Here is a 10,075-nt window from a genome sequence, read left to right as displayed (position 1 = left end):
TTTTTTGAGATGAGGTTAAATGTTGTGTTCTTACCGAAATGTGTGCATTTTAGATTTTGTCCAGGTTGCCAGAAATTTGTTTTCCTTGCAATTGGATGAAGCAAATGTTGGTGCACAAGAAATTTCCAGTCTACTAGATTCACAGGTAGAGTATGCCCTATCCAGTTGTCTTAAATGAGCATAAGTCACAGGTCTTGAGTGGTACGGGTCATGTATGTAGGCTCTTTTTAATTCTGTCCTGCTTTTGCAAGAATTATACAAATACTACATGTTCTGTGATTAAATATATAAAGGATAGTTAAACATGAAAGTGACAGTTTATTTTGACTATTTTCAGCCTCCACTCTTCTTGGCCCCTTGTTTTACTGCCTGCTCTTGTCAACAGTGTAAGCAGTTCGTTAGAGGGGAGAACAGAGAATGATTCATTAGCCAGGCAGAAAAGTGCCTTGTGGGTGTCCATGCTAATGTGTTTTAACTCACTGTAATGCATTCACAGGAAAGTATTTATATCATAAGAATATAGACTACAGTAACCTGTACTACTCATATCATAAGGACATAGCCTGCAATATTCATATCATAAGAATATTACAGTCTGAACCATTCTCGTGAAAGATAATATTAAAGAGCTGTAGTACCAGGGCTGTGGTGATCTGCATGCTGTTTCTTTCCAGTGATTAGCCACAAGTCCTGCTCCTAAAATCAGGGAAACCACTCTTAGTCCATTTAGCAGCATAAAGTGTTTTTGTATTTTATGGAAAGTGGGATTTTGAAGTTTACTAATTTCATAAATCATTTCTTGTACATGTCTTTCTTTGGCATTTGTATTGTGAAATCTTTCCATCCTTTTTATTATGGAATTTTAATACTTGGAATTTTAGTACTGTATTATATAAGAAGGTTTTCTTGCCAATATATATGACATATATTTATTTAACTCAACTTTACTCTTGTTTGTGTGTGTATGACCACTTGTCTTCCTTGCGCTATCATTTCTTCAAATACCCATTCTTCTTTTGACTTGAAATGTAAACTTTTCTTACACTAAATTTATATGTAGATGCACTTATGGTTCTAGACCTACCACTGTGCCTCATGGGTTCATTTATATCTTCTATGCATTATTATTTGAATTACTATAGCTTTACAGTACTAGACTCATGGTTATCTAGTGTGTTAAAATCTTCATTTTTTTTCCTTCTTGGTTTTAATATTCTAGGTGGTCTTTAGAATTATTTTGCCATAATAATAATAATAATACATAATAATAATAATACATGAAAGTTCATTAAAAATTACAATTGCACTTAGAGAATGGTTTGGAAAGAAGTGATATGACATTTCTTCATTCATATGGGTCTTGTTTTATGGTTTAGCAAGAGAAAATTACAACTTGCTCCATGTACATCTTTCATATTTTTTGTTAGCATAATCACTAAGTGTACCACAGTTTATGGTGAAAAAGAGATTTTTATCATTACATCTTTAATGATTGGTAAAGGATAACAATTTGTAGAATGCTTATTTTGTGTGATACTGCCTTACCTGACTCCCTTATTCAGTTGTTTTTCAGTTACCTTTCTTGGATTTTTAGATAGACATTTGAAATAAATTACATTCTTGTCTTTAAAAAAATTTACTTGTTTTGAATACTGATGAATAGAGCACCAAGGTGAGTAATAAATAAATTTCATCCATTATTGGATCATCATACATCTTAAATTTTCTTACCATCTTCATTTTTCTGGAAAAGTTTAAATAATAGACACTTAATTGGGTTTTTTTGCTATTTAAAAATGCTCATCTGTCAAATAACCACAGCCTAGATTTTCTTAGAAAAGGCATCTCTTACTTTTTAGTTGATAATTTAAGGGTATTATCTTATTCAAATTTTGTTCTTTTCTTTCATTTTTGTTAATGTGTATCTTCCTAGAAAAATTTTTGTTTTGTCAAGATACTGAATTTATCAAAAATTAACATGGATGGGGGTTGCCAAGATAGCTCAACGGACTAAAGCACCTGCTTAGGCAAGCTTGGCAAGCCCAGGGACTGTGGTTTGATCCTGGCACCACATGCTGCGCCAGTCCTGCCCTCCGGTGCACTGAGCTGGCCGAGACCCAGTGTGGTGGCATATGCCTGTAATCCCAGCACTGTAGAAGCTGAAAGTAGGAGGATTGCTGAGTCTGTGCTACGTAGTGAAACCCTGCAACAACAAGATACATGAAATGCATTTAGCATTTGTGTAGCTTTTAGTCCAAATACATTAAAAAAAAAAAAGTTAATGTGGATTTGTTTGGCTTTTTAATCTTATTTTTATGTAGTTTTTCTTTTTTATGTATTTAGTGCGGAGTCTCCAGGGTCTCACTACATAGATCAGACTTGTAGTGATCCTCCTGTTTTCAGCCTCCCAAGCCCTGGGATTACAGGCGTGTACCACCATGCTCAGTCTCGGGGGCCTAGGGGTGGGGCTGGCGCAGCATGTGGTGCCAGGGATTGAATCCTGGTCCCTGTGCTTGCCTAAGCAGGTGCTTGCTTAGTCCACTGAGCTATCTTGCCTGCTCTTATGGAATCTACTTTTATCATTTATAAAACTTCCATATTTGCCTAGGCATCTATGGACTCCCCTGGTGGATTGTTTTTGGCTTTAAAAGTCTTATTATTTGAAAAGGTTTATTTACCTTACTCCTTTTAGCTACGTATTTGTGCATTTTTAATTGAGAAGTAAAAATGTATATATTTATCACTACCCATGATGTTTTAGAATATGTATACATTATGTCTTAATCAAGCTAATTAACCTACACATTACCTCACATACTTATTTTTATTAGAATGCTTAAAATTTACATTAGCCATTTGCAGAATAGCATACATTGTCACAAACTAGTCACCATGTTATATAAAAGATATTGATGGGACACAATAGCCAACACCTGTAAATGAAGAGGACAAGTCTGTTTTGACTCAGGGTTTGTGTGGCGTTTAGTCCATAGGCAGCGGGCTCTGAGACAGAGTGGCATGGCTGGGGGAATGGCAGACAAAAGGAACAGACAGAAGCTGCCTTCTCCTGCCTTCCCATTTACTGCATCCGGGCCACGAGCCTGCTGATCAGTGCTGCTTACAGTCAGAGTGAATCCATTCAGTCCCACTCAGAGCAGTGCTGATCCAGTCAGTGGGCAGTTCCTTCTCAGGTTGGCCCAGGAGTTGAGAGTGTTTCTCCTCTGGCTAGCGTTTCTCAAGCCTCTGATGCCCCTGTTGTTATTCTTTTAAAACATTATTTTGTGTCCTCTTTTTTGTTATCTTGTTCATAGGAATTCTGCCAATAAAGACCCTTCCATTGAATTTGTACATTATTCTGGGAAAAATGAACAACTCTATAATTTAAATCTATGAATGACTATTTCTTGGATACCTTTCTAGATAGCATTTAATGCAGTTTATATATTTTTTTCTAAAAAAGATTTTCTTGATAGGCTTAATTTATCAGTTATCTTATATTTTTTGCTGCCATTATAGTAAGTAGTATCTTTTCAAAATTTAAGGTTCACCTTTTTATGAAAGGACTGTAGGGTTCTGTGTATGCACCTTATATCTGACAACCATGTTACATTGTTTTCCAGAGAGTATTCAATACTTTTTACTCTGACACCCTTTTTGAATTGCTCATATTGTCCTAAGTTTATATTTATTTATGTCTGGTTTTGGTTTTTTATCTAAATATATGTTTAAATGAATCATATAGTGAGTCAAATACCTTGAATGCTGTTTGATAGTCCTTAAATTCAAGCAAGAAAATAAAGTTTTATGTATTTCAAATAATTTTTTTTTCTAGTTCAACTTCAGCAATCAAAATTGCACTTTTATCTCATTATATTTAGAATTCTACTTGTATTAGTGTGGTTTTTGTTACTATAACAGAATACCTGCGGAAGGCTAACTTTATAAAGAAAAAAGTTATTTAGCTCACAGTTTTGTATCTAATGTCTACAATTGGGTAGAGAGAGAGTGGCATTAATTCTACCCTGTTGATTCTCTTGGTGCCAATTGTATCAACAAGACAGAGTCCAAATGGGAGTTAGAATATCAAGAGTCAGAAAATCTGAGATCAGTGAACTAACACCGGTTCCCACCTCTTTAAACATTCACCACTTCAACATTGCCATACTAGGGACTGAGTTTCCCTGAAGAATAACTACAGCCAAATCATAGCACTACTGTTTTTAACTAATATCCCTTGTCAACAGAAAGTTTGATTAGTCTGTCTTTAATTATTTTCAGAAATACACAATATATGACTGATTTATTGGTCAAAATAAACCTTACTCCCTCATTAAAAAATTGGGATTTTTTTACAAATATATTTCTTTAATTTCTTTATTTATTTATTATGTATTTAGTACAAGGTCTACAGGGTCTCACTATACAGGTTGGACTCCAACAGGAGTCTCCTGTTTTTTAGCCTCCCAAATGTTGGGATTACAAGCGTGCGCCACCATGCCCAGTCTCAATCGCTATCTCAGCATGCCCCAGGGGCGGGGCTGGCAGGGCGTGCTGGGGATGGAACCCCGTTCCCTGTGTTTGCCTAAGCAGGCACTTTAATCTGCTGAGCTATCTGGCCGGCCTCTAAAACATTGTTTATTCACCCTCTTTTTAATGCTGCAAATCACTTTTTTTTTGTAGTAAGCAGTTTCCTTTATTGCTGAATACATTGCCCACTGTAACCACCCAGAAACCTAGCTGTTGTATAACTTTCAGGCAATCACCCAGTTTTCCCAAAATTGAGCCACCAATTCTGAACAACTAATTCTGTAACTTTTAGCAGAGCAGAGCTACAGCACGGATGCACCGTTCTCTTTGTGCTGATTCAAATGCTGAGTACCGGACTTACCCACCTGATGTCCACGGCGGAGCATTGTTTTTTCCTGCCAAATAGTTCTCAAAGCTGCTGTGCCCACAAAAGTGGCTTTCAACATGCCATTGAAGGGGGGAGTTGTCTGGGCCTGCAGAGCTCCTGAAGCAGCTGCAGAGAGACACTCATGCCCTGAATTAGTAATTTACTTCCTTCTTAACCACATGATTTTAGGGCAGATAAGAATGTATTCAGTGGGTGATACTTTGATAGCCAAAGCACAGCACTGATGGTAATTACCAGTGATTTCCTGTTGTGGCTTCAGATCAAAATGTGCATTATCACGCTAATTTATAAAATTTTATTTGTTGTGTTCTGGTTGTCACCACATAGAAAATATTGTCAAATACTGGCTTTTTTTTTTTTTTTTTCTTTTATGTGGGGGTATTTGTTTTGAATAAGAGTATTTTTTTTAAAAAACCACACTTATATTTACAATTAAAACAAAAGTCTCTGAAAGCACCTTGTACTTTTCCTGCATATGTGGTCTTCTTATTTAATAATACTCATTTATTTTTGTGGCCAGCTCAGCCCACACTGGGGGTTGGCGCTGGCCCAGCATGTGGTGCCAGGAATCGAACTGTGGTCTGTGCGCTTGCCTAAGCTTGCCTAAGCAGGCACTTCAGACCGCTGAGCTATCTTGCCGGCCCCTTATTTAATAATATTCAGTTCTATTTCATTCAAACGTTGGTCTCACAAATCTATCACCTAATGGATGATGTACCCAGTTTGAGAAAAATTATAAAAACCACTGCTCATCAAGTGGATCACCAAAAACAAATAAAAATATAACTTCTTGATTTTAGAGTAATTTCCAGCTGTTTTAAAGTTAAAAACCAATGTAATGCCTCCTCTGATATGTATCAATTGATCTGTGGTTGAGGATGCTGACAGTTCGTAAGGGTGGGGAAATTCCGCTCTGGCCACCCCCTGCCACCTCAGTTACGCTAAGAGCAGAGTCAAGCTTATGATCAGTTTGGTAGGGGTGCTTGTCCTTTTCTCACCTATTTTCCTTTTATTAGCTGATAAAGATAGCTTATCTTTTGCTTAATTTATTTTAAAAACTTTCTGCCGAAATGCAGTGAAAACACAGTAAGTACAGAAGCTATAAGTGCACAATGGGATGAAAGTCTGCTTTGCATCTGAGGTGGAATCACCCAGCACACGAGATCTCGTCCAGGCCAGCATCCCCACTGGCTGGCGTTCATCCCCACCGCATGTCGGAACCACTGTTGGGAGAGTTGTTACAGCATAGATTACTTCTGCCTATCCTTGGATTTCATAATAAATAGAACTCTGGAGTATGTAATCTTTGGTAACTAGCTTCTTCTGCTCCTTGTTTTCTCTGACTCATACAATTTCCTGAGATGCTATCTTTCAAGTAGGAATTGCCAAGTCAGTATAAGTCAGTCTAACTTTGGTTTATGTGACAACAAGCTCTTCAGTTCAGAAGAATATGCCATTTAGGACCAAAATATATATTTCTTGCTGTGATTCTAAGCATCACTGCTATATTAAAAATTCCCCACAGTGCCACACCTGCTGCTGGCACAAGGCTCTGCCCAGAAAAGGCAAGGTCAGAGCCCACATTCAGCCATATGGCCAACTCAGCCACAGCAACCTACAGCACACCAGAATGTGACGTTTGATCAGACTAAGCAAGTGTCATGAGTGGGCCATCTTCAAATCACAGCAAGAACACTGTACATTCCCTAAAGTAGATGTTTTACAATTTGGGCTCTTGTTAAATCAACATGGTACATTGTAAGCATCATTTTAACAAATGAAACAGATTAAATATATCAAGGTGAATTGTGTGTGGTGCGATCGGGTGATGTTTCATTTCCCTGGGTCATGACCTAAATGGTGTTTGTCACTGTATATAGCAGTAAACACTTGGTAGCTTCTGCCCCAAAGACTCGTCTGTAGAGCATCAGCTATGTCTTGAACAACAGTGTATGTGGCATGCTGCTAGGTGCCATGGCGTGTTATTAAGATAGATACAACTTGGTCCGTGCATTGTATAGAGAGTCATGTACAGGAATAATTATGTCATAAAATACACTGTGATAGGCTGTAACAGTAGTGGGGCTTAGAACTTTTTGGGAAGACTCGTAACAGTTAACATACATTTCAGAAGATGAATTCTAGCTACTGAAGAGGTAGAAAAAAATGATGTGACTATAAGCAGAGAAGAATCAATATTTTTCTCCAAAAACTAATAAGGTACATGAAGATAGTAAGTTAGGCCTTAAAAGATAAAAATTAGGGCTGGCGAGATGGCTCAGTGGAATAAGTGCTTCCCTGGCAAGTGCAAGGGCTTGAGTTCAATCCCCGGTTCCGCAAAAAGAAAAAAACAAAAAGATAAAAATTAAATGTAAAAGTTTCTGGTTTTCAGTACTCAGAATCTATTAAGGGGATACTGCCGTGATCAATGTGCTATTTTAGAACAAGTAATCAAATTATACTAGTGATGCAGGAAAGGAATGAAACTGATGGCAGGTAGCCCACTTTAGGGCCTATGGAGTGAATCTAAATGTAGGGTAATAAGTACTAAACTACAGTGAAGGCAGAAAGACTGGAAAGACAGATATCAGATACTTACTGAAAACAGAAAACCAAGTAGAACTTGACTTTTGTTAGTAGGACTTGCGGACACACTGCATGAGAAGACATTCGGCTGGACTTTAGAACGAGTAAATGGAAGCTACTGACACTTAGAGCTAACTGAAGGATGCTGGAAATAAAGAACTACATAGCAGAAGAGGGATTTGGGAATATTACCGGAGTCATAGCGGATGCGTGACAGTAGCCTGGATTGTTCGTAGAGCAAAAGCGGGAAAAGGATGACCCTTAGGGCACCTCCGACCTCCCCACCCCCACCCCAGGTAAACAATGAAATTGAACACAAGTCATAGTGCACAGTGTACATGTTCAGATAATGAAATGTAAGGCACCACAACTTAGGGAACTCAGAAAACACTTGAGTGATGTAATGAAAAGGTTAAAAAATTGGATAGAATTGAATAAAATGGATAAAATTCCAAGTATTCATTTAGGTAATATAGGGATGGAAGGAGAGGTTGAAAAGAGTGAGCAGAAGGGCCGGCCAAGTAGCTCAGCAGTTTAAAGTGCCTGCAAGCAGGTACAGGGGCCAGGAGTTCAATCCCCGGGCCTGCTGTGCCGGCCCCTCCCCCAGGGTGCACTGAGATGGCAATTGAGATTAGGTGTGGTGGTGCGCGCCTGTAATCCCAGCTCTTGGGAGGCTGTAAACAGGTGGATCACTACAAGTCCGGTCTGGTAGTGAGACCCTGAACACCCTGTAGACCCTTCCCTAAAATAAAAAAAAAAATTTAAAAAAGTGAGCAGGAAAATAGGAGGAGAAGATGGGATACAGGAAGTGTTTAGGTGAGTACAATGACGCAGTCACACAGAGGTTCCTAAGGAAAGGGTGTGATTGAATAGTTCCCTAGTGGAAAGACTTACCAATAAAATTCGACTGAAACAAAGGTTATTGTTTTATGCTATTGGATGAATTGAAGTTAGGGAAGATGGATGATGGGCTAGTAGCTATCCAGCAGGGAAAGGAATTAAAAGTAAAATGACAAAGTCGGAGCAACAGTGAAGGACAGGCAAGGTCACACCTGGTCAACATAGTTCAGCCATCTTAGCATCTCCTGGAGGAAAGTGGTGGGGGACAGACTTGGGGACAAGCGTCTGTCCAGTAGCAGTGATTCTTTTCATTTGCCGCTTGCTTAGTGGAAATGTATTTTGATAGAACTTTATAAGATATCAGGAAACATAAAGGGGCTTTTCAAACAGGTAACAAGTAATACTTATTTCTAATTCTCTGGCTGTAGCTTTTTGCTGAGTATTCCAAAATAGCAATATGACTATAAATCTTCTAAGTCTTGGTTTTTCCTGGGACTATATGGTCTAGCATTTCAAATCCCCAAATGGAGTCTTTTATGCGTGATATGCTTCTATGATGTTAAACTCCAAAATCTTTTCTCTTTATCTTTAAAATCTCAACCCACAATTTCTCTTAGTAAACAGTCATAGGTTGGGGAGATAGCGTGGTGGTCTAAGCACCTCTCTGGCAAGTGCAAGGACCCAGGTTTGATCCCTGGTACTTCATGCCGTGCTGACCCCAGAACCCTGGGTGTGCTGTGCTGGTCACCAAAACCAGGCGTGGTGGTACATACCTGTAATCCCAGCACTGGAGAGGTTGAGACAGGAAGATCACTGAGTCCGAGCTGTGTAGCGAGACCCTGCACCAAGTAAATAAAGACATAAATTGTCATAACTCTGTTATCCAAAATTTTATTTAAATTGTTGAATCCTCTTATTTTACTTCTTAAAATAAGAACTAAGCCTATAAGGAATCTCGAGTACCTGGTTCCTAGATTATGCTGGGTAGACAGACATTAGTTGTGTAAACATAAGATAATATAAACTAAAAGGCCATAGGGTTGGAGGTGCAGGAGTTGTTATATGGTCAAATTACTGGTAAGATGTGACAAGTTATTGTACCTACTTTAGGTAAATTCATGTACTCATTAGAATATCAGGACTAGCAAAAGCAATGTAGGACAGAAGGGTTTTGTTGTTGTTGTTTTGTTTTGCTTTGTTTTTCTAATACCACTGCCACCCAATTTTAATTTTACATAATATTAGTTTATATTCTCTAGAGCACACCTTGGAAATAGTGTTACATTTGAAAATATGTTTAAAACTAATCTAAAATGGGGCTGGGAAGCTAGCTCAGAGGCTTAAGCACTTGCCTGGCAAGCGTGCTTGCCTGAGAAGACCTGAGTTCAATCCCTGGTAACGCATGCATGCTGGCCCTGGAATCCCAGGCACACGGTGCTGGCCCAAAAGCAGGAGTCTTGGTGCACACTTGCAATTCCACCACTTGGGAGGCTGAGACAGAAGGATCACTATGAGTCTGAGCTGCATAGCGAGACCCTGTATCAAATAAAAAATAAACTAATGTGAAACAGTATAGGAATGGATTCTGGTGGCATACTGAGGTATTGAGAACTCCTAAGAAAATAGAGCAATGGAGTTAGATGAAGAATATGAGATATCATCAGTTATATACAGTGGCCAAAGATACCAAATATAAATGAGGCAGGATAAAAAGAATCAGTTATGTTTGGGGGG

At 38.5% G+C, this 10,075-nt stretch overlaps 1 protein-coding gene across 1 annotated transcript in view; it reads left to right on the top strand.

The window, feature by feature from the left end:
• Positions 1 to 10,075, top strand: part of Stxbp4 (syntaxin binding protein 4) — a 202,920-nt gene that overhangs the window by 29,380 nt on the left and 163,465 nt on the right. The window contains exon 8 of the mRNA XM_023705486.1: positions 54 to 145. Coding sequence (XP_023561254.1) covers positions 54 to 145 — 92 coding nt within the window. The remainder of the gene's footprint in view (positions 1 to 53; positions 146 to 10,075) is intronic.

The sequence above is a fragment of the Octodon degus genome, unplaced genomic scaffold (assembly GCF_000260255.1).
Source record: "Octodon degus isolate 3935 unplaced genomic scaffold, OctDeg1.0 scaffold00222, whole genome shotgun sequence".
Lineage (NCBI taxonomy): Eukaryota > Metazoa > Chordata > Mammalia > Rodentia > Octodontidae > Octodon > Octodon degus.
Note: the sequence above shows the minus strand (reverse complement) of the source record. Positions and strands in the feature narration are given on the sequence as shown.